The sequence below is a fragment of the Myodes glareolus genome, chromosome 8 (genome assembly GCF_982192425.1).
Source record: "Myodes glareolus chromosome 8, mMyoGla1.1, whole genome shotgun sequence".
In the NCBI taxonomy this organism is placed as follows: Eukaryota; Metazoa; Chordata; class Mammalia; order Rodentia; family Cricetidae; genus Myodes; species Myodes glareolus.
Window position 1 is genome coordinate 34,238,777 of NC_142033.1, and position 26,230 is coordinate 34,265,006.

The 26,230-nt window shown below is 45.9% G+C and overlaps 1 protein-coding gene and 1 long non-coding RNA gene across 4 annotated transcripts; one reads left to right on the forward strand and one right to left on the reverse strand.

The window, feature by feature from the left end:
* Nucleotides 1-6,789, reverse strand: LOC125387441 (uncharacterized). The gene is made up of 3 exons (XR_015738559.1): nt 6,311-6,789; nt 2,637-2,875; nt 1-724 (listed from the first exon to the last, which is right to left on the reverse strand). It is a non-coding gene; the product is annotated as an uncharacterized LOC125387441 (long non-coding RNA).
* Nucleotides 6,033-23,104, forward strand: Ociad2 (OCIA domain containing 2). 3 transcript variants are annotated; one of them, XM_087908953.1, is made up of 7 exons: nt 6,033-6,191; nt 8,994-9,112; nt 12,458-12,554; nt 15,080-15,133; nt 18,072-18,119; nt 18,924-19,041; nt 21,632-23,104. In XM_087908953.1, exons 2-7 carry the CDS (start codon nt 9,047-9,049, stop codon nt 21,711-21,713), a joined length of 465 nt encoding a protein of 154 aa, XP_087765079.1. In that variant the 5' UTR covers nt 6,033-6,191; nt 8,994-9,046; the 3' UTR covers nt 21,714-23,104. The 3 variants fall into 3 exon arrangements, with proteins under 3 accessions (XP_087765079.1, XP_087765080.1, XP_087765081.1); XM_087908954.1 differs by having other exon boundaries at nt 6,104-6,232; XM_087908955.1 differs by lacking the exon at nt 6,033-6,191 and adding an exon at nt 6,297-6,318.
* The last annotated feature ends 3,126 nt before the right edge of the window (nt 23,105-26,230 follow it).

Below are 26,230 nucleotides of genomic sequence, written 5' to 3' on the forward strand. Positions count from 1 at the left end.
CAATGAGGTTACTAAAACTGTTTTTATTTTTACATGGACTTATGCCCTGGGAATATTTCAGTCCAAGACTCGCCTTTACACTTTGCCATAAGGAACTGTCACCAGGAAATCAAATTCTTTCTTTCTATTCGAACCCAAACCAGGTGGGACGGCAGTTCTAGAATGAGCCTGGGGCAGACAGCAGGATATAAAGATGACAGAGTGCAGGTAGGAGGTAGAAACCTGCCAGGAGTGTCGCTGCCTCTGCTGGACCAGGTACGCTATCTGCCATCCAGGAGCGCTTTGGAGCACTTTGACTTTTGCGTACCACAGACCAAGGAAAGCAACTTCGGAATATTAAAGCCGTTTGCTCTTAGAAAGTCTGCTTTAGCTTTTGGAAGTGGGGGTGAAGGAAACGGTGACGCCACACTCATCTTCGTCTTGCAGACAAGCCCTATTTGGGCCAAAGTTATGCTCTTTGGGAGTCTGCTTTGTCTCTTGCTGGAAATCAGCACATCAAATCCAGATGCTGCTCACACAGCCAGAGCCCCCAGCGGAGGGCTCCAAAGTCGGTCTTGGTGCTGGCAATAGGCCTGGGCTGGCAGACAGGCCGGGCAGCTGGGGAGAACAGACCCCAAGTCCAGCTCCATGGGACACCTCACAAGAACAGGCTTCTCCACATGTGAGAAGGTTGGCATTATTTATCCCCCATGAGACCCTGTGATCCACAGAACTTCTTGCGGAGCTGGAAAGATGATAAACGAAGAACTGGGACACAGAAAACCATGGCAGGGATGCCCAAGAAACCTTGCACACATACCCCAAAACTACCTGACAGGAACCAGCCAGAGCCCCCTTTACAAAGAACAAAGAGGTGACTCAGAGAGTCCCTGCCCTGCATATTCTCACCTGGATTTTTTTTTTTTTTTTGCTTTTTTTTTTCTCTCACTGGATTTTTAAACTTTTATTTTTTCCTAAGTCTCCAAGGTACCTTTTATCTGAATTCATAGTGTTTATGATATTTAGCATAAATATTTTATTTTTTACTTTTGTTGAGCTCTACATTTTTCTCTGCTCCCCTCCCTATCTCTCCCCTCCCCTTCAACCCTCTCCCAAGGTTCCCATGCTCCTAATTTACTCAGGAGATCTTGTCTTTTTCTATTTCCCATGTAGATCTATGTATGTCTCTCTTAGGGTCCTCATTGTTGTCTAAGTTCTCTGGGATTGTGATTTGTAGGCTGGTTTTTTTTGCTTTCTGTTTAAAAGCCACTTATGAGTGAGTACATGTGAGAATTGTCTCTCTGGGTCCGGGTTACCTCACTCAAAATGATGTTTTCTAGTTCTATTCATTTGCCTGCAAAATTCAAGATGTCATTATTTTTTTTTCTGCTGTGTAGTACTCCGTTGAGTAAATGTACCACATTTTCCTTATCCATTCTTTGGCTGAAAGGCATTTAGGTTATTTCCAGTTTCTGGCTATGACAAACAATGCTGCTATGAACATAGCTGAGCACATGTTTTTGTGGCACGATTGAGCATCCTTTGGATATATACCCAAAAGTGGTATTGCTGGGTCTTGAGGAAGGTTGTTTTCTAATTTTCTGAGAAATCGCCACACTGACATCCAAAGGGGTAAACTTTTTAAAAAAAATATTTACTTATTGAGGGAGGGGCTTGCATGTCATGGGTGCACACAGAGAGGGGGGACAGCTTCCAGGCGCCAGTTCCTCCTTCCACCGTGTGGATTCCAAGGATCCAACTCAGGTAGTTAGGCCTAGGGCAAGCACTTTCAGCCATCTCCTGGTTCCCATGGGAATTTTTTTGTAACCCATTTGCACAGTAGGGCCTACTATGCAGCAAACTGCAGGGTGGGGCCCTGCGGGGTTCAATTCTACCCTCTGCCACTGAGCTCTCTGTACACACCTTTGATCATGTGTCAGCCTGTTTTGGTCTCACAAGGTTGTTTTGTGGGCACACAAAGCACACGGTACAGATTAAGAGTCAAACCACTGTGGTCCAAATCTTGTTGCCACCCCTCCTCGGGTATGACCCTGCTCAAAATGACTGTCTGTTCTGTGCCTCATTTGCTTAATCATTAAGTTAGGGTACCAGTGCATACGTCTATATGTGTGCTTTTTTAAGGTTCTGTAATTATACTGTTGAGAAAGAAAGAGAAGAGGCTGGGGGGGGGTGCGGGTGGCTCAGTTGGTAGAGCACTTGCCTAGCATGTACAAAACTCTGGGTTCAAGCTCCGTAAAGTGCTTATGGTAATCTGTGCCTCTAACCTCAGCAGCTGGGAGAGCAGAGGCATGAGAATCATCTTTGGCTACACAGTGAGTTTGACGCTAGCTTTGGGATACATGAAGTCCTGCCTCAAAAAAAAAAAAAATTGGTGCAGGATACGGTGGTGCATGCCTATAGTACCAGTACTGGGGAGGCAGAGGCAGGCAGATCTCTGTGAGTTTGAGGCCAGCCTGGTCTACAGAGCTAGTTCCAGGGCAGCTAGTGTTGTTATACAGAGAAACCCTGTCTCACAAAAACAGAAGAAGGGGAAGAGGAGGAAGAGGAAGGGAGAGGAGGAAGGACAAAACAAGAAATAAAAGAAGGAAGAAAAATAAATTTCTACTAATAAGAGTACATTATCTGTCTCTGTGTACCTCATTAAGTTCCATATCATCCGTGTCATTCATGAGTTCATTTGCCACTTGCTCGCCAGAGCAGGCCCGAGGAGCTCACATCAAGAGGGAGTGCGCGACATTGCTGATTCTGCCCGTGAGGACGACAGAGGGCAAGTGGGTGGTGGTGTCCAGAAAGAAGGGACTCTGGGCTTGTTCTGCCACTTCCTGGCTGTGTACCTTGGTTACTGTCCACTCTCACGGACTGCAGTGCGATTCCGCTAAAAGATAACAAGGGACCAGTAGATACCACCGTGGCTTGGATATGACTTTCTAGAAATCCCCTGCCCACCCTCAGGCTTTATGTGTCCCTTCTTCAGAGTGACAGGCTGGGAGGTAGGTCCACGCCTGGACATCATTAAGGCGGTTTTCATAGTTCCTAGGACTGAGTTGTTATACAATACCAAGTCTAGCCCCCAGCTCATCTCTGGCTTTCTGACTCACCATCCTGATGCCCCACCCCCACCCCCACCAAAGCCTTATAGGAGACTGAAGCAGTGGAGCTGCCCTGGCTCTCTCTCTCTCTCTCTCTCTCTCTCTCTCTCTCTCTCTCTCTCTCACACACACACACACACACACACACACACACACACACACACACAGAGGATCTCCCCATTATACAGCTCTGGCTACCTGGAGCTGGCTCTGTAAAAAGGCTGGCCTCACAGAGATCCACCCACCTCTGCCTTCTGGATGCTGGGATTAAAGATGCATCACCACACCCGGTCCTTTTCTTTACAGCGACACAAAAGAGGAGAATCCAAGTACCTGACACAGGGTGTCCGAAAGGTGGTGAGCACCACAGTTACTAGAAATGGCATGCATGGTGCATGCGGGAAGAAGGGGCTGGCAGGTATCTGCTGCAGAGTGCTTAGGTTGGGGAGGAGGGCTTAGAAGGAAAGGGTTGATGCCTGAAGAACTCTAGACACCACTGAGGTAGTCTGCAACAGGAAAAGCTGGTGGTTAGGAATGTCAGTCATGACATCACTGTGTATCTTAAATTAAATTTGACGTCGGTAGGTTTTCCCAAAAGTGACCTCAGGGTTGAGTCTTAAGTAAAAGGAGAGCAGAAAAGAAGGTCAAGGTTGGTCCAGGCTGAGCAAAGAGGAGAAAGGAAGGGATAGTAACCATGCAGCCACGCCCTCCTAGGGCCTGAGGGCTGCTGAATCGTAGCAGTCCAGCTACTGAATCTGGATGTTGCCTGGGAACCACACGGGGCTACAGAAACAGTTCACCCTGGAGTTTGCCATGAATAGCCTGGCACCTTCTCCACTGACCACTGAGAATCAGCTTTGTAGCCGTGATCCTCGGCACGACAGATGCTAAAGCCAAGTCTAACAGACTCCACTCCTTGTGGAGCCAAGTCTCTGTTGTTTCATTCTAGTTCTCCATTAAAGGTGACCCCTTTGTGGAACTGGCCCGTGTCTCGTAACTTGGAACATGCTTGCACACGGATGTACCAGAGTAGTCAACCAAGTACCATGTAAGGGACTCATGCCACATACACCATAGGGTGATGTCTAGCTATTTAACTCGTGTAAGGAACTCACACCACGTGCGTGGCACAGGGCAATGTCTTAGCTATTTAAAGCAATTTACTGGAACGTTCTGGTGGGAAGTAGAGAAGTAAACGAGGCACACACACTCCAACACTCACCGCACCGAGAGCACCGAGATGGTGGAGGGCAAATTCCACTTAGGCCCCGCGTGAGGTGTAAGAGCGGCAGTTCATCCGCATCACCAGAGCAATTAGAAAGTTCAGCCCGGAAGACCACAGAACCACAGAGGCGAATTTCTGACTTCTGGTAACAGAATATAAAATTAGCTGGCCTATATCCCCTTTAATCTGAGTGTCAAACTGGGCCAAGAGAAAACGAAACCCTGCAGGAAGAGAGAAGCCACTGGGCTGCAAGGGGGGGCGGGGGGAGGCACAGTCTGCTGCAGGAGGAGAGTCATCTAAGACAATAGTATCTTTAAAAAAAATTTTTTTTAGTTCATTTATGTGTGTGCATGTGTGCGTGCTCACATCTGCCCACAGAGACCAGAGAAACAAGTCATATCCCTTGAAGGTGGAATTGTAGGCTGTTTCGAGCCTAACCCTAAACCTCTGGAAGGGCAGTGGTCCTAACCACTGAGCCATTTCCAGCCCCGGAGGGTGGAGGAGGGGAGGAGGAGGGGTAATCAATCTTGTAATGCCAATTTCAGAGAAACAATCCCTAAACGATTAACATGTCTGCAAGTAGAGCTGAGCAGACATCCACTAAGGTACACATCACTGAGTTCCAGTCCTCTCAAAACGATGATTTGTAAAAGTCAACTGAAGTAGGTGGAGGTGATGCTCTTGCCTTGTGTGTGGCTCTCTCTCTTCAGGAGACTGCAACTGTAGCAAGTGCTGTGAGGAAAAGGCTTTGTCCGACAGAGAAGTGTCTGCTTTAGTCAGGCCGGAATCAGGAAATGTGGGCAGGAAATGCCAGGAGGAGGGCGGGAGAGACGACTCAGCGGCAAAGAGCACTTGCTGCTCTTTCAGAGAACCTGGGTTAGGTTTCTAGCACCCATACGACAACACACAAGCCTCTCTAACTCCAGTCCCCAGGAATCTGATGCCCGCTTCAGACTCTGCGGGCACTGGCACACACATGGTCTTAGTCGCAGGCTGTTAGTTTCGACAGAGAGGTGGGTAAGGAAATGTAGTCCTGGTGGCTAACGCTGGATAAGGTCTAATTAGAGTCTAATTAGTCTCTGGCCCTGGACCATTCTAGTCTCTCCACAGTACAGCAATTCCATCAATCTATCAGCCCCTGCAGACACAGCGTCTCTCTTGGAATTCTTATTCTCAGTACTCATATCCTTGTGCATGAGTGAGCACACACACTCCCACATGTGTACACACATTCACACACCACCACACACATACATACACACACTCTCGTATACTATCCTATGTACTAACACACTCACATAAACACTTAACACGCAGTCACATACAGACACATACATACTCATACATGCTCAGATAGACACTTAACACACACTCACATATAAGCAGACGTTTATAGCCACACATACGAGGACACTCACACCACACACTATCACCACCACCACCTTCCCCCCACAGGCCAGTTGTTGGCAGGGAGAAAGCTTGGCAAGGAAACAAGGTGGGCTGCAATGAATGCCCTCGGGTTGGGGACCCTACCCGGCTGTCAGTAGCATGGCTGAGAGGTGGAGCCTTAATCTGGCCCACAGAGGGGGTTCAGGGAACGACAGTCACGTGTTTTTGGTGTTTTTGTCTGGACGACTGAGTCACGTGAAGGACATCCAGGTAGACCTATCAGGTGTCACGAAGAGACTGAGAACCGGGGGGGGGGGGGGGGGGGGGGGGCTTCTTTAAAGTGCTGGATTCTCCCTTTCCGTGTCACCAACTGAGAGATTGCAAGTGGGGGCGGGCTGCTCTTGAGCTAGTGGCACGCACAAGTGTGGGGCGGAGCGAGAGCAGGAAGAAGGAGAAAGGAGGGAAGAAAAGGAAGATCGCGAAGAAAGGTGAGGGATAAAGAGGGGACCGAGAGCTCAGGTTGGAGCGGGTGAGTGTGGGCAGCGGGGGCGTGGGAAGACTGCAGCTGCGGCGGGGGTGGGGGCAGCTCCGCCTTGGAAGCACTCACCCGCACAGGTGAGCCCACAGAGGTGGGGTGACGGTGAGAGAGGTGGCCTGGGGCAGTGTCTTTTCTGCTGGCTCTCCTTCCCTGGTCCTGGCGATGTGGGCAGACGCTGGGCAGACCCTTCACAGGCTCCGCCGCAGAGCGGCGTCAGATCTTCAGTCCCTTCCCGCTATGCTTCTCTCCAAGCGCCTCCGATTCCTGCTACCCCGGGCTGGGGTGCTGGCTTGGAGTTTTGCGGGCCTAGCCTTGGAACCCAGCTAGCTGATTCTGGGTCAGCCTCCCCTCCCCCAACACAGACTGGGTCAGGCTGCCATTGCACCCCTAGTCCAGACCTGAGTGTGTGTGTGTGTGTGTGTGTAGAGCTTCGCCCAGAAGGCTTGCTCAGATGCCCGAAGGAGACAGCTGGGTTCAGGAGGGCCCAGTTCACCAACGCTAAGGTGTGTGCTTGCTTCCTTCCTGGTTCTTGGGGTGGCCCTGGGTCTGACTGTGCAAAAAAATAGTCTCATTTGGCTGTAGGTGGCAAAGATTCCCTAGGATTTTATTTCCTAGAAAATCGGATTCCCAGGGCCACTCTGACAACTGCTCCCCCATCACTGTGCCCTGGTCCTGTGTCCTCATCCCTCTTCCCCATCCTTGCCACAGCTGTGCCCAGCTAACAGGTGACAAAACCGAGGCTCAGACACTTTATATTCTTTGCCCCAACGCCCAGGATCAGCAACAGAAGTCAGAATTAAAACTGGCGTCTTGCAGGGCATTGTTCCAGACACCTTTAACACAGCACTCAGGTGGCAGAACTCTGTGAGTTTAAGGCCAGTCTAGTCTGCATTAGGACACCTAGGGTGACATAGTGAGACTCTGTCTGAAGGGGAGGGATACACAGTCAGGTTATTATAATCATCTTCAGTATCTAACACTACAGGGCATCGTGTTCCTCTCTGACACTGGGCACCCAAGATGAAGAGTACAGATGGGTCCTGGGTTTATTTTTCTTGCCACTGAGTCACTAATGTAGGAAACACAATTCCATATGAGCTGTCCATTTTGTGGGAAAGCCAATGGGGCCCAGGACTAAACCGGGAAGAGGAAGAGGCTCATGGTCCACCTGGAGCATGTTCATCCTTGCCAGCCCCAGGCTGTGTGGTCACTGTGGATGGCTCCTTTGGTGATTCCTGGTGGCTGCATCACCCTTTCACTCAGCCATTTCCTTGACCTATGGTCTATTTCTTAGCTCACCACTATTCTCCTGGGTTCAATGTTCACATTCTCCTGTACTCTTTGTAGATCAAAGTGTCCAGGTCCCTCGCTTTAAGATTCATCTCTGCGATGGCAGTTTTCAAATTCATCTCTCCAATCCTCCCCTAATGTGAAATCCCAGACCCAGACAGATCCTAAAATATTTTGGTCTTTAATGGCTAATTCCAGGGTTTGCGCATGCACGTGCACAGGCGTGCGTGCACACACACACACACACACACACACACACATACACACACACACACCAGCACCCAAATCCAATATGTCCAAACCCAAATTTCTTATCTTCACCTCTCCCAATGAGGTCAGTTCAGGTCTTCAGTTCCATATCTAGACCGTTTAATCACTGTCTAAACTCTCCGTCCTGCTCCTGAACACCGCCCCCTTCACACCCAGCATCTTCTTGAAAGCACAGAATTGTAGTATCATTGGGGGTCTGCACACCTGACGGAAAGGGCAGATCCTTATTCCTTTCCTGCCTTAGCCCCCTGTCCTTGCTTCCCGGACCTTCTCCTAGTGAATAATTCTTGCCTTACCAGACGTCCCCTTTGCCTGCGCTCTTCACACAGTTGAGTTTATCTTGGCCTTTGTAGCCTCATACTTGGCTTGTCCATAGACGCTCAGCAAACATTTGGATAGTTACTCACTTTCAATGATGCTTTGGTATGTTTTAAAGACATAACTTACAGAAAGTAAAGCATGTGCATGGTATGACGCTTCATTCCTCTCTTAAATCAGACCTGTGGCTCTGTGTGAGTATATGTGCATGTGATTATGGACGTGTGTGTAGGCGTATATTGGCGAGCCATTCGAAATTGAGATTGTAGAAACTAAAGAGATAGCAACCAAGAGCACATACTGCTCTTACAGAGGATCTGAGTTCAGTTCCCAGTGACTACCTTAGCTGGCTTATAGCTGCCTGTATGGAACTCCAGCTCCAAGAGGAATTTGACTCCTCTGGCCTCCATTAATACTGACACTCCCTCACATAATTATAAAACAGAAGTCTTGTTTTTTTGTTTTTTAAGAAGGAATTTGAGATTGCAGGGCTTGTAAGATGGCTCAGTGGGTAAAGGCACTTGCCACCAAGCCAGACAACGCAAGTTTGCTTCCTGGAACCCACATGGCAGGAGAGAACAGACTCCTGCAAGTTGTCCCCTGACCTCCGTGTGGTGTAAGAAGGCCAGGAAACGAACAAGCGGCCTCCTCATAGCAACCATGTATACATGATACAATACACACCATTGCACCCCCAAAAATAAACAGTTGTTAAAAAGCTCAAGTTTATAGATGGCTGCAGGTTAAAACCTAACAAAATGAAAATAATAAGTTTTCTAAGTTAGAATCGCTGATATGAGAGGTGGTTTGAAACCTGGTACATAAATATTCAGACCTAGTACAATGAGTCTCTTCTGCTTTCCTTAATCGTCAGGCCAAGGAGTCTTCAGAGCATTCGACTGGCATTGAAGAAAGGACATCATCATCATGGCCTCGGTGTCCACTCATGGAAGCCAAGAGAAAAGTCCCCACTTGCCACCGTTTAGCAAGCAGGTATGTGTGTTAGCTTGAGATTCTAAGGAAAATTATCACACAAGGCTACCACTAGATCCTGTCCTCAATCAATCACCTGACCCTGTGTGTGTGTGTGTGTGTGTGTGTGTGTGTGTGTGAGTGAGTGTTCCTGTACCTGGAGAGCAGGGACCAATATTCAGCATCTTCTTAGTCACTCTACATCATTTTTTAATTTTTTTATATTTACTTATGATGTATTGTGTGTGCCACACCCACACACATGTCGTGGCAAGTGTTGACGATCAAAGGACAGCCTGCAGGAGCCATGAGTCACTTCTCTCCTTTTACTGCATGGGTTCAGTGGATTGAACTCAGGTCATCAAGCTTGGTAGCCGGCGCCTTTACCTTCTGAGCCATCTCACTAGCGCTCACTTCCTTTCCTGAGACAGGATCTCTCAGTGAACCCAGAGCTCACTGATCCAGCCAGACTAACTGGCCAGGAAGTTACAGGCATACCCTGTCTCCATTTCTTTGGTACCGAAGTTACAGATACGTGCCAGCACATCCAGCTTTTCAAGTGGCTTTGGGGATCCAAACTCTGTCCCCTATGCTTGTGTGGCGGGTACCTTAGCAACTAAGACAGCTCTTGAGCTATGAACACTTTTTCCCAGCCCGGTCCTTTGTCAGACGGAAGCGGGGAAGATGGAGTAAGGAGGAAAACACAGTCGGGTTCTCTTGAAAAGCCTGTTAAGATTTTGTTTGCAGATCGCTTTCTTTACTCCTTCCTGTTCAGAATCCATCTTCGCTCTCTCACCACAGCCAGTGACTGGGCAGGTGTGCCACGGCAGAGCAAAGCCATGGTTTGTCCCTAGCAGAACGACACGACACCTTAACTCCTCATTTGTGCTGCGCAGGGTGATTATTCTGAACATATGCTGCTGCATGCTGCTTTCAACATAGCAGCATCCGTAATTGCTAACCAGCCATCAGGTTGAGAGCCCACATACTAGCTTGGGAAGAGTGGGTATTGTGGTTCAGAAGCATTTGGATGAAAGGGAGAGCAGGTATTTGATGGGTTACTGGGGTCCATGTTCTCTGGAGTCAACTTTTCACACTAGGCGTGGTTTCTAGGAGAACATTTAAGCGGCAAAGTACCGGACAAACAGACAAATGACATCAGGTCACAAGGAGAGGCATTTGGACACCTTAGCTGCCCCTGTGAAATAGAGAACTGTAAAACATTCATGGCACTACTGAAAAAGATCTCCCAAGCCCCACTTTCTGATCTCGAGTGCTGGACTCGCAGAAGTGATGGTGGTCAGATCTGAATGAATGTGTGGATTACCCTGTACATGTTGGGGATTTTCTTTATTTCTGCCCCAGCTCCAGAGAGGACAAGAAACAGATACAGATATGGCTTGATTGACAATGGGGTGTTGTCTCAATAAACCCTCTGTAGGTTGAAACTGTTTTTGGTTTACACAGCTACTGGGAATCCTAGCACTGTGGTCCACTGCAGAGCGCTGTAGATGTGATCTTGTGATGGGTGTGATCTTGTGATGGGTGTGATCTTGTGATGGGTGTGATCTTGTGATGGGTGTGATCTTGTGATGGGTGTGATCTTGTGATGGATGTGATCTTGTGGTCTCACTGCTAACTTGAAGCTGTGCCTCCATGCGAATGTCCACCATCATGAGAAAATACCAGACTGCGTTTCATTAGCCTAGGACAATTTTAAACTTCAAAATGTAGTTTCCACTGACTGTAGGTCACTTTCAGAGCGTGTTTCTTAGTCGGAGTTTCTGACCAAAAGCAAGTCAGGGAGGAAAGAGTTTATTCAGCTTACACTTCTGCATCACAGTTCAGCATCAACGGAAGTCAGGATAGGAGCTCAAACAGGACAGGAGCCTGGACACAGGACCTGATGCAGAGGCCATGGAGGGGTGCTGCTTACTGGCTTGCTCAACATGGCTCGTTCAGTCTGTTTTCTTAGAGAATCCCAGACCACCAGCCCAGGGGTGACCTCACCCATAATAGGCTGCGCCCTTCTACCTTAATCAATCCAGATCTCATGGAGGCGTTTTTTTTAATTGAGGTTCCCCCCTCTCAGATGGCATCAGCTTGTATGAAGTTGACATACAACTATCAAACACAATATGCTAAGTAAAATAACAATCTGAACCACTGGATTGGGGAGGTGGCAAAATCCTCAGGAAGCTGGTAAAATGCCGGAAGCACCGGCGTGAGGACCTGAGTTCAGATCCCCAACACATACATAAAAATCCAGGGGCAGCACACCTGTAATCCCAGTGCTAGGGAGACTGAGTTAGAGGATCCCTGAGGCTTGCTTGCCAGACTAACTGAACCAATCAGCTCTGGTTCAATGAGAAATTGAGAAATGCTGTCTTTAAAAACAAAATAAAACAACACACACACACACAGAAAAAAAACATGGAAAGAGACACTCCTTGTCAACCTCTAATCCCCACACATCTGCATGTAAGCTTTCATAGACCACACACACACACACACAAATATGAACCACAAAGTCGGAGACCATCGGTATTTACCCTGGAAGTGGGGAGGAGTGGCTTGCTCTGAGGATCCAAAGGGCAGCCGTACCAACGCTGCCTGTCTTACTGGTGTGCATTGCCGTAGCTGCTGATCTCCGGGAGTCGCCCTGACCTCTGCATCCCTCCACTGTGTCGGAAGGCGGAGCAGAGAAACGAACGGGAGAGGTTACCAGCTTGCACAATTACAGAATCATAGGCACCACAGGGTCCTTCCGCCCTGTCAGTGTGTCACTGTGCATGTTTGCCAGGTATGACAATGATGCCTGGACCATGAGAAGGACTCAAAGAATGGTGGCGCCAGCATCCACACTGATAGTCACAAGCAAAAAGTCTTTCTTAAAAAAAAGGTATCAAAATCAACAAATCTGTTTCTTCCACAGATGCAACACCGAGCTGGAACTTAATTAGGTAAAGGATCAGGCCAGCATTGTGATTACAGAGAGCCCTGGACAGCGTAGAGCAGAGCGAGGACGTGGTTGCTGGCAGCGCTCAGCCGGGGAGAGCTGTTGGCTCACCCCGGTCACTGAACCACCCTGTCTCTCAAGCAGAAAGTCCGCCTTGTCCAAGTCTCTGTGGCAGGGCCAGCTGGAAAGCGGTGGCTAGTGGCCACTGGTCTGTGGGGACAGCTAGCCATGAGCAGGACACATCCCATCCCCTTCCAGAGGAAACACGGTGGAGGCTTTTGTGACCTCAGTTTTATATTACCTATAGCTTTTATTAGTTTTACTTTGAGATGGGATCTTACTGTCAAGCCCAGGCTGGCCTTGTACTCAGGGTCCTCCGAGTTAACCCTCAGTGTCTTTCCCTACAGAGCCTGTTGTTTTGCCCAAAGTCAAAACTGCACATCCACAGAGGAGAGATTGCCAAGATCATCCGAGAGTGCCAAGAAGAAAGCTTCTGGAAGAGAGGTACTCACACCCTCTGGGTCTTAATGCATAGTTTCATAATCAACCATTTAACCATAAGTTGTTCAATTTACTAAATTTACTAAAATAAATAAATTAACAATTGATTTAATAATTAATGTTGCAACAATAGACTACTTCCGTGTCCTATTAGAATAGAATCACGATGCCGGATTCATTTTGAACAGGAATTTTGCATAAGTCCCTAAAGAACTTGGGTGTTTGTGGAGGTTTAAAGTTTGAATCCATGCTATCCTCTTCAGGGAGAGATAATAAGCAATTGTCAAGCCCTGTTCCTCACCCAGTAAAAACATATGTGTCTCTTCCTTTCCTGGAAGCAAGAACACAGACCCAAAGTTTTATATAACATGCCTTACTTCCACAAAGCAGACCTTGGTAAATTGCACCAGCGTCTCAGCTCAGAGGTGGTGCCAGGTCCACCTGGACTTCATTCCACAGCCTCACCCATGGCCTCTACCTCGGAAGTGTTTGTTGATTGGGCTGGAGCTCGTAGCATCCACCGATACGTCTCTCTATAATATTGTTTTCTGCTGCATCGCTTCTTCATCCAGGATTACCTTACATAAGACAAGGCTGTGAATTTACTCTGTATTAAAAAATCCCTTTTGGTTTAATAAATTCATAATTTGACAGTTGAGAGTGGCATAATGGAGCCTATCATCCAGCCCAGTACTGTATATTACCGACAGAGGCATAATCAAGACTGCAGTATTCTTGATCTCATAAACCATTCATAGTCTATATTGAACAATTATAATTTGATATTCATCATGCATCACCGTTACTATTGATTGCTTTTTTAGAATCTCATGTCTTTTCTGAGAACCTCTGAGCCGGTAGTTTAACTGGCCTGGTAGATTCGCACATCAGTGTGGCCTGTTAGCCTCCCATCCGGTTCCCAGACATGATGGGAAACCAACTGCTCTGATTTTGCATCAGTTGCTAGGAAGGCTCTTTGCTTTTGGAAGAGGCCATCTGACACATCGTGAGAGAGCTAGAAACCCTTTAAACCAGACTCAGTGGACTACACTAAAGAACCTTAACTACACGCTGCGTGTGTTTAGCAGGAATGGAGCCTGTTTCTAACCTTCAGTGTGCCTCTTCAGGCAGACAGCCAACAATGGGGCAGAAGGTTAAGAAAGACAAACATCAAAACAGAAACAACAGGAAACTGCCCTAGATAGAAACAGATTGGGCATTCAACACAGTGCATAATCCTTGATCTTCCACGATGGGAAAAAACCTGCAGCTCTCAGGGACGTTCTTGGACTAGTTGGAGAGATTAGAATATAGATTGTATATAGAAGATAGACCTCTTGAGTCTGAATATTCAAACAGATTTTTTCCTATGTTAGTGGTGTGGTGGTTGTGCAGCAGACATTAACTTGATTTTAGAAGCTACCTGTTAAAATATTCAGTTATAAAGAGTGATGGTGTTTGCAAATCCCAGATGGCTCAGAAAAAATAAGTAATGACAGATACGAAGCAAACTCTAGGGATACATCCAGAGATAAATCTGTAATTAATGTGTCTAAAAAAGGGCTGTATGGAAGTTCATGCTATTGCTTTTCAAACTTTATGTAGGATTGAAAATAGCAAAATATAGCTAGGTGATGGTCGTACATGCCTTTAATGCCAGCACTTTGGGGGTGGAGGCAGGTGGATCTCAGAGTCTGAGGCCAGCCTGGGCTACAAAAATGAGTTCTAGAACATGTAGGGCTACACAGAGAAACCCTATCTTGAAAAACACACACACACACACATATATATATGTATGTATGTGTGTATGTATGTATGTATGTATATCCCAAGATTACAGCTAAGTGAACACACACTAAGAGACCTATGTTGGATATAGCCATTAGAGTCATATGCATATTGAGTGTTCAGTAAACACGGATATCAGAGATGAAGTTGAGGGTGGGATGTCAGTTTAGATTATTACTGTGCATCAGGCTGAGCTATTGGGATAAATCCCGAGAAACTTACCCATGTAGTTTTAAAGAAATATTTGTCGACTGTAACATGCAAAGTGAATAAAGCTGAATGTGGGGGCGCACATCTTTAGTCCCAGTATGTGGGAGGCAGAGGCAGGAGGATCTCTGTGAGTTCAAGCCATCCTGGCTTACAGAGTGAGATCCAGGACAACCAGGGCTACATAGTTGGCTTGGGTGGGGGTGGGGGGGATAAAACTCACTGCCAATTCAGGTAAGAAAAAAAAATGTTAGAATTAGCTTTTCCTGATTTCTAAGCAAGGGGCCTGAGTTGTTATTCTTGGTAAATTGTATGTGGTGAAGATGTGCATGCATGTACATGTACATGTGGTTTACATATGGAGTCAGAGGACAGCTTACAGGAGTTGATTCACACACCCCCATCTCCACCATATGGGTCCTGGGGAATCACGCTCTGGTCACCATGCTTTGGAGATGTGTTTGTACCCAGTGAGCAATCTCGCCTTCCCCAAGATACTAATATTGAGGGGTGTTTGTTTGTTTGTTTTACAGCTCTGCCTTTTTCTCTTATAAGCATGCTTGTCACCCAGGGACTTGTCCACCAAGGTAAGCATCAGTATTTACTAATGCTTTAACTTCAGAGAGCCCAGTTTTTGGTGGCCTTCCCTGCAACCCTTGGACATTTATCTTATTGGTTGAAGATGTTTGCTTCATGCATGCTTTTGCTTGTTTTTAGCTAATGTAGTGAGTCTTTTTCTGTCCCACCAGCCAGCTCCTAATAACAACATGGAGACTTATTAATTATGGGAGCTCGGCCTATAGCTTAGGCTCATTCCACTATTACTATAACTTAAATCAAACTATTTATATTAATCTACATTCTACCACATGGGTTTTACCTCTGTCCCATTCAGTGTGCCTGGCTCGTTCTGCATCTGGTTGGCTTCTCTGCCTCTCTTCTTCCCAGAGTCTCCTCTATGCCTGGAAGTCCCACCTATAGCTCTTGCCTAACTACTGGTCATTTAGTTCTTTAGTAAACCAATCAGAAGGCACCTTGGCAAAGACATATCTTCACAGGGCACAAAAAGATTATTCTACAACAAGCTAAAGCTTCTAGCTCTACAAAAGGCGGAATGTATTTGATTACTTGATAATGAGAAATTTGAGTTCCAGGTGTCACTAAGGTTATTAGCTGACTTTGAAATAGATTATCATTGACTTATTTCTCATCTAAAGAGGCACGGTAAATGGAGAAGGGGACTGGAAGGCATTACTAAAGAAACAGAAAGTTTGGACTCAGCATGACTGGCTTTGAAGACCCTGGAAAGGGCCATGAATGTAGTGGCTACTGTTCCTGTTGCCATGCCGACAAAAGCAGCTTAAGGAAGGAGGGGCTTATTTTGACTCCTTATTTCAGGAAGGATGTAGTCTGCTGTGGTGGGGAAAGAATGATGGCGGGGACTGTGAAGCGCCTGGTCACATCGTGACTATAATCAGGAAGCAGGAAGTGGGAAGGAAGTCTGCTCAGGCTGTGAAAGCTCAACACCCAGCTCCAGAAGCCTTCTCCTTCAATGGGGCTCCACTTCTAGTGTTTCTATCATCCAAACAGCACTCTCAGCTGGGGATCCCAAGTTCAAACACATGAGCCTGTGGAGTCATTTCACACTCAAACCACAACGCTGAGCATGTCAGGGCTAGTGTTTTCAGAAGAGAAGGAAGCCATTTAAGGATGCGGTTACTACCTTGGCTTTTCCTTTTACTGACTTTGGACTGCTGACCTCAAGACCTGTAAGATAATAAATTCGCATTATCTTCATCCCACTGAGTTGGTGGCCCTCTCTGATGGCAGAGACAGGGACTCCAATAGTGCCTGTGCCTTAGAGAAGTCCCTGTATCTCCCAGGGAACCTGGCCCTCTGTAAACCCATCTTATCAAATGCTACTAACTGCCATGATTCTAAAAATGCTTGAAAAAAATTAAAAACTTTAGTAAAGATAGATGTCATTGAAAAAAAGGTAAAAACAAAAATCAATATCTACAGGCATGAAGGGGAAATGTCCTGTTTTTCTTTTTTTCTTGAAGATCAGTAGGTCACGTGTCTAGGAAAATTCCCCTTTGGATGCTGTTATTCTTATCCATAAAGGTCTTGTATTAAATATGTTTTCATTTTTATAACTTGAGGGTGATCTTTTTGTAGAAGAAAATTCACCAATTACCACCGGGATTTTTGTTAAATTAGTTTTGATACAGAAATAGGGCCAGAATCTGTGGAATGAGGTCTTATAATATCCACCTACCCCAGATCTACCCAGCCTCTTGCATCTGTGCTATTCAGGGTTAAATCCTAGTTTTCTACAGCTGCTAAAAATAAGTTGCTGTGAGCACAATAACTGAAGGCAGTATGCATTTATTATCCAGAGGCCAAGGTTGGAATGGGTCTCACTTGGGGCTGGAGAGTTGGCTCAGTGGTTCAGAGCACTGGCTGCTCTTCCAGAGGTCCTGAGTTCAGTTCCCGGTAACCACATGGTGGCTCACAACTATCTATCATGGGATCTGATGCCCCTCTCTGTATGTAGATGGGGCACTCATATACAAACATAAATAAATATTTTTTAAAAGAAGAATGGGTCTCACTAGGTTAAAATCAAGATGGGGGTACAGCTGTATTTCTCCTGAATGTTCATCACTTTTCCCTTCTCCAACTTCCAGAGGCAACATACACTCCTTGGCTGGTGGCCTCTTCCTCTGTCTCTAAAGCCAGCTAGGTTGAGCCAAGCTTTTCCACTTCTGATCTCTTCAGTGCTAACCAGAGATCATTGTGATTATGTTTAGTCACCTGCCCCACTCAGGACTGTCTCCCTATTTCACAGTTGTCTGTCTGATGAGGTGGTTTATTTCTATTTTATACCTTAATTCCCTTCTGCAGTATAACATATCCAGAGTTACCGGAGATTATAATTATAAATTATATTTATAAGCCTGCTAATCTTCCTAGTGCCTAGCACAAATTACAATGTTTTCATTTAAAAATCATGATGGGTTAGGCCTGGTGACACCAGCGCTCGGGAGCAGAGGTGTATAGATCTATGAGTTCAAGGCCAGTCTGATCTATATAGTAAGTTCCAGGACAGCCAGGGCTTAAAGAAAGAAAGTCTTAAAGAAAAGACTCTTTTCTTTAATTAATTAATAATAAATAAGAATTAAATTGGGATGTGTATACTATGAACCTCTGAGGTGGACTATCTTTGCTGAGTTACTCTTAAAAGTAGAACATGGTGACTAGCCTATTTGAATCAATTTAAATTGACTTTTAATTGTGGCTTTCATCTTGTTTTCCACATGTTAAAACCAATATTTACCATTTGCCTGAGACGGCTATGAGGGTTAACTTCAGTCTCAGGTTGAATTATAACTCTTCTGAAACCATTTCTTCAGATTAATAACGTGAGCATCTTAGAAATGTTGTATCTTCAGCGTGGATGTTTTCTTTGCAAATTTAACTAAATTATTAAATGGAATAACGCATTTCTGTCTTACTCTTCAGGTTATTTAGCTGCCAACCCAAGATTTGGATCGCTACCTAAAGTTGCATGTAAGTCATAAAAACAACTTGGATTGGGGTGGTTTGAAGTATGGGGCCCCTGAATTCATGTCCCAGCATTGAAACAAATGAAAACGCACATAGATTTTGACGAAGTTTATAAGACCTGTGGATATGAATGTGCTGCCGGGACCGACTCTTACAAAACGCTCTCTGTTTTCCACCACTGGCCTGCAGCGTCCTTCTCATCCCAACACTGTCTGCAGAGTAACAGCAGGGACTTCCACCACTGTCCTCTATAAAGCATGAACAAAGGCTAGCAAGACATATACAGTGTTCTCAGTATCCATGAGAGATAACCCCCAGGACCCGCAGGCACCCATGTCTGCAGGGGCCTGCGTCGCTCTTATACGTGATGGTTCTTTACATCTGATGGTGCACATCCTTCTGTTTACTCTCCAGACAGCCTCCAGGTACCTAGAACATGTGACACAATGCAAACACTGTGTGCGTGGTTGTGGTGTGATGCTTGGGGAACGATGCATCAAGGGCCTGGACGTGTTTGGAATAGATGCAGATTTTTTTCTCGACTGTTTCTTTCGTTCTGGTGGTGGTGGAACCAGTGGCAGTAAGATTGTCAACACTGTCAGCAGCAAAGCCTTTGAATGCGGGTTCGTTGGGCGGGGGGGTTATGTCCCTGCTGTTACTCTGCAGATCAGAAAGTGCTGGGATGAGCAGGAAGCTTGTTATGGTGTGAAAATGAGCGGTGTTAGGAAGGTGTCGGCGGAGGCTCATGGGCACAATTCCAAGCTTTTCAGTTACCTGACTGTGTTTCCTAACCTGCTTTCTTCGCAGTGGCTGGGATCCTGGGATTCGGCCTTGGGAAGGCTTCCTACATAAGAGTGTGCCAGAGTAAATTCCATTCCTTCGAGGATCAGCTTCGTGGTGCTGGCTTTGGTCCCGAGCATAACAGGTTTGTAGTCTGATGGAGGGGTTGTGATGAAGACAGTGAGAGGAACAGCCAGGTGTGGTGGCGATGCCTTTAATTTCAGCACTTGGGAGGCAGAGGCAGGAGGATCTCTGTGAGTTCAAGGCCAAGCAACCTGTCTGCACAGTGAGTTCCAGGACAGCCAGAGCAATATAGTGAGGCCCTATCTTAAAAACAACAACAGCAAAAATAAACAACAACAAAAACAAACTAACAAGTGAAATGAAATATTACTCTATGTAATATTAGGCATATTAACAATTTTATTTAAGAAAAATCTCTTTAAACCTCAAACTTTGATTTATTACTATTCAACTTCAACAATTATTTTTTAACTTAATCACCTATTTTGTTTATTCAGTGCGTATTTAATGGGCAACTACTACAGTCTAGGCCTTGTTTAACCCTCTGAGGAATTCCTTTGGGAGCAGATGTGTCTTCATTGCACAGTTGCTCACCATTTAAGCCTTCCTCCTTACTGCAGAGCTTCTCGGAGCCTTTAATATCACACACATGTGTGCACACATACACACACACACACACACACACACACACACACACACACACAGAGTGTCCTGACAGCTGTACTTATTCTTCTCAGGGACAATAAGCAGGAGACTAGAGTCTACAGCGAGGCCTGTGCTCCTAGGGTTCTTGGGCTGAAAGTTCTACCACAGTTTTCCTAAACTCAAATCTTCAGGTTTCTCATCTGTCCAAAGTGATGACCAGAATAACTTCCCCGGGATGTCAGGAGGAAGGAAAATGCTTATTCGTGACACTCGAACAAGTACTGTTTCTACTATAATGCCATAGAACTAGTTGGGGACACATTCTGCTGAAGACCCCTCACTTGTCACAGTTTCTTTTATTGTTTTCTTTGAGAGAGTACCTCATTTAGCCCAGGCTAACCTCAACCTCATGGCACAGTCCAAGGATGACCTTGAACTTTGTATCCTCCTCCCCTCTTGAGTGCTGGGGTTGTTACAGGCGCACGTCTGTTGTGTGTGCCTGTACATCACCAGCACTGTAATAACCTGCTGTGCGTAGTGTTGGGGATTTAACATGGGGCCCTGTATATGTGAGGAAGCGCTCTATTGAGCCTTCCCCGGTATGTTCTAGTTGAGGGGCAGCAGCAAAGCTAGATGTCAATCAAGGTCAAGTTGCCTTCTGGCTGTGTGACTTTAGAATGCTACAGTCTGGTAGAAGTGGATGGATTTTAGCCATTATCCCTACCCTAGGAGTTACATGCTATGCAGAGTCTCTCTGAGAAGACACTGGTGGCCATAGGAAGAAGAGACTTCAGTCTCCCGTTCATTTCCAAACCCTGACCCTTCCCTTTATTGTTTGCAAGGCCAGCAGGAAGGCATTAGCGCTGTGTTTACGGACAACTCCTGTGTCTCTGCATTCCTGCAAAGCTGTGTTTTGGGGTCAGCATCCAGAGCCATTGGCACCAGATTCTGAGGTGTACAGGGAAAACAGAAAGGCTGTCAGCAAGGGAGGCACTGTGTTGACTCTTTTCTCGCCCTCTTCCATTTGGGGACAGTTTTCTTGTTGTTAAACCAACATTGGGTTCCGGAACAATGAAGCAATGTGCATTTTCCAGACATCTCTAGACATTGTTCTATACTTCATGTACATGGAAGGAGGCGGTTGAGGGTAAAGGGTCTCTGGGGCCCCTTTCAGATTGGCATTCTGTAGTTCTTTTGCCTGCCAACTTCTGGCACCAAAAGCTACGCTGTGGGCTGGCATTGGTACGTGGGAACCAGTGGCTAAGCTCTGTGTCAAAGGCCACTGCCCTCTCATTCCAGAGGCAATAATCTGATGTCCTGGTGAAGTAAAAGGACAGCAGGCTCCTGACGAAGCTGCAGTCCAAGAGAAGGGGATGTGTGTGTCTCATTCTTTTAGACAAGACTCTCACTCTACGGCCCAGACTGGTCTCCTTTCAGCTTAGCTCCCAAGCTCTGGACTACAGGAGTCAGCCCCCGCACCTGGAACATTTTATGATTTGTTTTTTTGTTGTGGTAGAAATCACCCCAGTAACTCAAGGTCAGAGAGCCGTGATGTTTACCCGGCTTATGCGCGACTCTGTGCATAACTGCAGCCATCTGTTTCAACGTAAACATCGTTATTGAATGAACTTCGGCTAATTGGAACCCAAGAAACAATTAATGCGCCATTCAAAAAAAAAAAGTGAGCTAGTGAACTATAAAACCAAAAATGTCTCTACACCTTGCTTACTTTGGTAAGATGAGTGTTTGGGGAGCTGCGGGATGGCTCAGCCAGTAAATTTTCTCTCTGTGCAAGCAGTGAGGGCATGAGTTTGGATCCTAGCACCCCATAAAAGTTGAGCACCCAGCCTAGCCTAATCAGTGAACTCCAGGTCTAGTAAGAGGCCCTGTCTCAAAATATATGACAGCCAGTGTTGGCCTCTGACCTCCACATGCACCCACACAGCAGGTACACCCTCATGCACATGTGCACAGGCTCATACACACACATACATGTGGCGCAAACACACAGACAGAGCTCCCGTGGTCAAAGTAGGGGTCACCAGCTGCGTCTGCTTCTCTTCTAGGCACTGCCTGCTTACCTGTGAGGAGTGCAAAACCAGGCGTGGATTAAGTGAGAAGAAAGGGTCCCAGCCGTCTGCTTCCTAAGCCCCGTCTGTGCTTTTCAGTGATTTCTAAACCTCTGAATCTGTACACGTTTAAACTTCCAAGTGTACTCTAAGATAATCCACTTCTATTGAAACAGAAACCTGGTCCTTCTCGCGTTCCTTTGAAATGCTTGTGCTGGAAGGCTCTCTCGGTTGACTTGAGCATGGCATATTCTTCCGTTCTTCGAGAACATGTTGGAAGCCACCACACACTACCCAGGAAATAAAGTTACACCCTTCCATGGCTTGCAGCTTCCTGAGAGAATTTTGAGTAGCTTCTGGGTAGGCTTTCCTGCAAGTCTTTTACTCCGCTTTTCTTCTTCTTCTTCTTCTTCTTCTTCTTCTTCTTCTTCTTCTTCTTCTTCTTCTTCTTCTTCTTCTTCTTCTTCTTCTTCTTCTTCTTCTCCTTCTCCTCCTCCTCCTCCTCCTCCTCCTCCTCCTCCTCCTCCTCCTCCTCCTCCTCCTTCTCCTCCTCCTTCGTCTTCTTCTTCGTCTTCTATTTCAGTGATTTAAGTTCTCTGGTAGGGAACAGGAATGAATGATGTGGAAGTTAGTCGGGAAGCCATGACCTAGAGAAAACCTATGTATATGGATCTAGAAATCCAGGAAAGATTGTGTTTTAGTACTAGAAGTCCATCCTAAAGTCTAGGAGCTGAGATTTGTAATTCGATAGGAAATATTTCCTGTGAAAGGGTCATCACACTAACCAGCTTGTATGATCAGGAGCTCATCTCAGCGCAGGAGCTGTGAAAGTGCCCATCACCTGTAGGTGACCTGTTTGGCTCGTGGGTACATCCCATTGTCAGCACTCAATAGCCGGTTCTTTTACCAATTATTAGTGGCCTCAGAGAAGAAAGACAGCTTCCTGACCTGCTCTCCCAGGGAGCAGTTTACTGGAAGGAGAACCAGAGGACTGAATTAATTCTAAAAGTGAGAAACTCTTGGAACTTGTGGGAGCTCAGAGGCAGCCAGCGCAATGGTATGAGTTGTGTTTCTTCTCCAGACAACCTGTTACATGGGAAGTGTGGTCTTTTTGGAACCTCTTGCTTTATGGCATGTTGGCTGAGCCCCATAGAAAAACTCCCTTTGCATCTTCGCTTTCCTTGCTTCTCAGGAAAATGCTCTGTCTACAAGTCACCATTCAAATATAGAGTATGCGTGTGGGATGGGGGCTGCTTATCCTCGATGTATCTACAAGCCTGGAGTTAAAAAGAAAATTTCATCAGAGGTTAACATTTGATGTGAAATCATTTCACTTTAATCATTAAAACATGTGGAGGCTTATTTTTGTGTGAACATTAAATGAATGAAATGGAGGGGTTTGATGGAGTTGATTTTTATATGACTTATCCTGTTTGACAGTCAATAAAATTCTATTTCTGAAAATTAAAAGACAGAGCCAGTTTGCTAGCTTTTTTTCTTCTTTCATCGTGTTGGGAGTTGAGTCTGGGGCTTTGTGAATGCTAGACAAGCCACAGAGGTCCCTGTGCTCACAGATAAGCCAGAAGAAACCTGGAAAGAACCAGGGTTGTTCTTTCAAAGGGGGAAGCTGGGGGTGCAGAACCTGTCATCCACCCAGAAGTCTGGGAAGGGACGTGGCTAATAGCCTGTTGACCTTTGCACTGTGTGGCCAGGACCACACCAGATCCTCCCTCAGACCCTTATCATAAGGTTTTGCCATCAATCTATAAGCCCATCTTTATGGAAGGGGTCACATGTACTTTACAAAGAATTTCGATGCAGTTACCTCTGATCTTTCTTTAGCTTTGTTCCTCAAGGAGATTTACGTGTGCTCTACTGTGCACAGGGCTGAGTTAATGATCTCCAGCAAAGTTTCCACCAAATTGTGCTATGCTTAAATATCCCTAAAATAAACTACTCAGGGTCAGACTCCTGAAGTTTGAACCAACACCGGCAACTTAGTTGTGTTGAACCGAACAACTGTCTTCCCTCCTTCAGATCGTATGCTCCTCCCAACACACACACACACACATACACACACGCTGTAGACAAGTGCTCTACCAATAAACTACAGGCCAGCCCCTGACTTCTTGAATACAGTCTAACTTTGGCTCTGACAAGAAAAAGCTGGTGATTCAGCTAACTCAGCTTTTGGCCACAACTTAGAATTCAGCACCATCACTTCTGCCGTGCCAGAAGATATCTCTCAGGAACCAGAGCATTGTCACATTGCCAAGCCAGCCAATCAATGTTACAGATCAGTCTCTGGCTATGGGGAGAGACATGAGTGTCACTGCCATCAAATACAAACTTTAATTGTTCACATCTTTAGAGTTCTTAGCCAAACTCCATTTGCTGCCTGGGCTCTCTGCTTTTTTTTTTTTTTTTTTTTTTTTTTTTTTTTTTTTTTTAAATTTATTTATTTATTATGTATACAGTGTTCTGCCTGCATGTACATCTGCAGGTCAGAAGAGGGCACTAGATATCATTACAAATGGTTGTGAGCCATCATGTGGTTGCTGGGAATTGAACTCAGGACCTTTGGAAGAGCAGCCAGTGCTCTTAACCTCTGAGCCATCTTTCCAGCCCCCGGGCTCTCTGCTTTTTGTTAAGCGGATAATGTATCCCTTGAAGTGGTTTACTACGGTGATCTGCCTTGGTGTAAGAACAAGTTAACAAGGAGAAAACTGGAAGGTTGTCCAGTAGGTTTTGGCCGTTCTGCTGTGGGTCCTTGGGACCCATCAGGAAGCAGGCGTCTGGGGCAGAAGTCTGCCGTGGTGTGTCAGGAGCAGGGTCCGTCCCTCACATCGAGCAGTCACCAGGGCTGCAATCTGGTGAAAAAAACTTGCAAGATGTGTGGGGGATGACCAAAGCCTTAGCACGGGACAGCAGGTTAGAACTGCAGATCAGCTTGCAGGGAAGCAAAAATCAATGGAACAAAGTGGTAAACGTTGTCTCTGGGCAGCCTCATCCAGAGTCGTCCATATGGGAGAATCAAGCATGAGCGGTAGCCCGTTATTGATGCCATTCAGCCCACGGTGCCCTGATCGAGCATGATGAAAATATCTTAAAACTGCATTTAGTAGACCTAGCCTACATAACAGCATAACTAGACCTTTCCCGCTCTAAACGTGCCAAGGGCATGGTCTACAGTTGGATAGAAATCTAACAGAAGGCCTGTTTTATGATAGTCTCCACTCTGTAAATCTGTCTCACAGGATCTGTTGATTTCTGTAATGGATTGAGAAACAAGATATTGTATGGGTGCTTTCTCTTTTTTTCTCTTTTTTCTTTTCTCTTCTTTTTCTTTTCTCTCTCTCTCTCTCTCTCTCTCTCTTTTGGTGTTTCAAGACAGAGTTTCTCTGTGTAGTTTTGGAACTCGCTCTTGTAGACCACAAACTCACAGAGATCCACCTGCCTCTGCCCCCCCGCCCGAGTGCAGGGATTAAGAGCGTGAGCCACTATCACCCAGCTTGTATGGGTGCTTTCTTACCCTTATCACAGAAAACAAGTTGAATCATCATATCTTAGAGAGCACATATATATTAAAGATAATTAGTTGTTGTAGAATATTCCCTTACACTGTGTGAAGATGTGTCACTGTGATTGGTTTAATGAAGAGCTCAGTGGCCAATAGCTAGGCAGGAAGAGGTTAAGTCGGACTTCTGGGGACAGCTTGGTCTTGGAAGAAGAAAGGCAGAGTCCCCAGCCAGATACAGAGGAAGCAGGACATGCAAGAGAAGGGGTAAAAGCCTCAAGCCATGTGACAGCACATAGATTAATAGCAACAGATTTATTTAAGTTATAGAACTAGTTAGAAACAAGCCTAAGATAAGGCCAAGTTTTAATAATTAGTAATAAGTCTCTATGTCATGATTTGGGGGCAGGCAGTCCAAAAAAGCCTGCTACAATTAATGGAAATGAAAATGTGTTGTTAATTTACTTTACCCCAGATGTACCTAAAGGAGAGACAAATTTGCTATGTAAATTGACAAGCCTGTCTCACACATTTGGACTTTGTCTAGACAATCTAATGAAATGTTCTCAGCAGAGACTGACATTGAGGGATGATCCTTGTTCAGCAACAGAACATGAAAATGATTTAATGTGTCTTATCCTTGGAGCACTCCAGGGACATCTGAAGAGTTCAGTTATAATCTTCCAGGACCAAGCTTAGAGGCGCCCAGGATTTTTCCAGCGTTTGCACACCATCGTAGGCTTCCCTACAACAGCTCGTGACAATACTAGGCTGTCTCAAAACCCTGGCAATAGAATTGCTTACCATAATACCAGAAAGGCTAGCAAGGCTCCAATCTGCATGGGGGTATGTTCCCAGGCAGATTCCTAGGGGCTCATGCTGGGAGACCTAATGTCCTTATGAGATTATCTGAATGAAACAAAAAAGCAATCTCTCTCTCTCTCTCCCCCCTTCTCGTGTGTGTCTGTGTGTGTGTGCTGAACACATTGGTGACTGGATCCAGTGTGTTTTCCTTGCTGAGGAGAAAATTACTGTGAAAATGTTGAGGGCACAAGCACAGAGTCAAAAAGTGAGCACAT